Here is a 2,861-nt window from a genome sequence, read left to right on the forward strand (position 1 = left end):
GGCCTCCATCAATATACACATATAACACAGGCATCCGGATGTAGGATGCTCCACAGCGTCCTCAGCCTCCATCAATAGACACCAATAACACAGGCATCTGATTGCAACAAGTAAAATGCTGTTTAGGCACTGACCCATGTCTCCTGGGGCAAATCCACCCACCTGAGGACCAGTGCTGTGGACTTGGGTCTTCACAGCTTGTCTCACAGCTGGATGCTAAGCAGCATTAAACGTGTGCTAGTGACTCAAGATCTGACCGACATGCGTGTCCCAGCACCCCGTGGTGCCAATCACACAAAAGATACATGGCAAATACTTGTTCAGGAAGGGTCAGCAGGCAGACCTGAGCCCAGACGTGCCATGGATGAGTGAAAGGGAGACTGGATCTGACCTGGTGGAGCAAAGGTGACCGGAATCCCGATGTGGACTGATACTCTATGAGTCAGGGGTGGGGCCGAAGACCAGGAGATGCAGGAGCAGAACTAAGGTGGGAACAGAAGTCTTACAAAGGACAGGGGGCTGGTGAGGCCTGCTCTCCCCTGCACTCCATCCATATACACATGTAGCACTCTGTGAAGGTGACCTCTCCCACATGCGGCACTAGGCCCATGAGTGGCCATGCTCACACAAGTGGGCACTTACTCTTGCGCACAGCGAACTCCTCGTCTGAAGGCTTCCGCTCAGGCTTCCGCTTCGGCAGCAGCTTCTTCATGGTCTTGGGGCTCTTACTAAGATCCTAGGAACACCATCAACAACACACGCTGACAGATTCTGTGTGCGCCAGCCGGCCACCAAAAAGCACCTCCACCCCTACCCCAGCTCTTCCACTTGTCTCTGCCAGAGCCAACACGAACCCAAACCAAGCATCACCATCCCTCCCTCTGTAACACTCCTGAGCTCTGATGAAAACCCCACCAACAGGACCAGACCCCACGAACTCCAAAAGAGTAAGAGAAAGAGAAAGGACAGGTGGCCCACACGCACACTCCCCATAGCTAGGGCAGGGCTGTCCATTCTGGGGTATGAGAGGAAAAATAAGGTTACTTTTTTTTTTTTTTTGGTTTTTTCGAGACAGGGTTTCTCTATGGCTTTGGAGCCTGTCCTGGAACTAGCTCTGTAGACAAGGCTGGTCTCGAACTCAAAGAGATCCGCCTGCCTCTGTCTCCCGAGTGCTGGGATTAAAGGCGTGCACCACCACCGCCTGGCTAAAATAAGGTTACTTAAAAAGAATTTTGGAAAGTAAAGATACTTTTGAGAAAATACACAAAATTCCAAAAATAAAAGCAAAGGGGGTAGGCAGGGAACCAATGGCTAAGCACAGACCAGTGGGGACAGGACTTGCTGGCTTCTCTGAGCAAAGAAGAGGCGGTGTCCAGCAACCACCTGAGCACCTCTATTTAAGGTACAAACGGAGTGTGCACACAGCAGGCTAGAAGAGGCCCATCCAGGAGCACAGTAGGCATACAATCTGTCCCAGCTGCCGCCATTACAGAGTGGTGAAGCACTTCTGGGGCACAGCAGGCTCTTAGAGATATTTCTGTTTTCCTGAGCTGCTGCTGCTGCTCTTTTGAGATGATCTATGTAGCCTTAGCTGGCCTGGAGCTCACTGTATAATCGGGCTGGCCTCCAACTCACAGACCCTCCTGTCTGCATCTGGGGTGCTAGAATTAAAGGTATGTGCTATCACACCCTGCTTGACTTCATTTTTGAAACCTCTCTCCTGAGATCCATGCTGGCCTCAAACTTCCTATGTAACAGAGAATGACCTTGGGCAGAAATCAGTTCCAAAAGAACCATACTGGGGACTCAACAGAGCACCCCTGAAATACAGGAGCACCTACCAGAAAGCCCTGCGCATGCTCCAATCACTCTTTATCACAAACCACCAAGCCCAGGCTTGCACCTATGCGCCACCTGGCTTCTTTCTCACGCTCGCCAAAGCTGAGCCTCCACAGGTGAAAGCAGGTTAGGTGGAGCACATGAGACTGCAGACACTTAGTGAGGACGCATGCGGGCAAGAGCAGGAGTGGATTGAGGAAGGTTGCTGCAACTCCTCGGAGGCCAAGAAGGCACTGCCTTCAAGACCGCACCATTATCACTGGGGAACCTACTCTTTACCTCCAACAGCCTCAGTACTCTGGGACAGACCTTGGGCACAGCAGAATGGCACCCATAGGGCGAGGCCCTAGCAGCCAAGCGTTCATGAGTACCCCAGGCTTGGTGCCTCATGGCACCATCCCCTCAGGTATAGCACAATACATTCAGATCTGAAGGAGCTGCTTGCCCGTCCTATTATGTTTAAAGGTGCCTCCTGGCCCTTGCAGCAGAAGGGGATGACAGAGAGTAAGGACAGATCCTCTTCTCAGTTCTAAGGATTCACTGGGGGTCCTTTATGCCATAAACAAAACCATAAGACTTTCGTTTCTAAACTCATCGAAATGACACATGTGCAGACCCTCACACACCCGGATGTCAAGACATGCTCACTGCAGCTGGCAGTCTGAGTGGCTGCAGGACCTCACCTCCTTGTAGCAGAGAGCAGCTGAGGGCCGGAGGGGAGGTGCAGGCCGCAGGCAGCTCAGGCTCCAAGGCTTGGGGGTCTTCGGAGGCTCCAGGGGTCCCCAGCTGATGGTGGTGTGTGGGGTGCCATGGTGAGAGGGGTGGGGGAGCGTGTGGTATGCAGGCGTCAGTGCCACAGGCTTGCTGTCCGCGTGCTTGCTGGATGGAGTGATAGGATGGGAGGGAAGCTGCCAGGCACAAAAGCAAGAGCAGAGAGCATGAGATGGGTGAGGCCACGGGAGAATATCCTAACCACACGGCTTAAGCCCTGGCTGTACCACGGGAGAATATCCTAACCACAC

General features: G+C 53.0%; 1 protein-coding gene across 4 annotated transcripts in view; it reads right to left on the minus strand.

The window, feature by feature from the left end:
* The window catches only part of Arhgef7 (Rho guanine nucleotide exchange factor 7), a 79,806-nt gene that overhangs the window by 15,261 nt on the left and 61,684 nt on the right, over positions 1–2,861 (minus strand). For 3 of the 4 annotated variants that reach the window (XM_005366288.3, XM_026788824.1, XM_026788825.1), the window contains exons 15-16: positions 2,523–2,747; positions 643–736 (exon numbers count right to left, since the gene is read on the minus strand). In XM_005366288.3, coding sequence (XP_005366345.1) covers positions 643–736; positions 2,523–2,747 — 319 coding nt within the window. The remainder of the gene's footprint in view (positions 1–642; positions 737–2,522; positions 2,748–2,861) is intronic. The other variant, XM_026788823.1, reaches the window with a different exon arrangement.

This window comes from Microtus ochrogaster, unplaced genomic scaffold (assembly GCF_000317375.1).
Source record: "Microtus ochrogaster isolate Prairie Vole_2 unplaced genomic scaffold, MicOch1.0 UNK7, whole genome shotgun sequence".
Classification (NCBI taxonomy): domain Eukaryota; kingdom Metazoa; phylum Chordata; class Mammalia; order Rodentia; family Cricetidae; genus Microtus; species Microtus ochrogaster.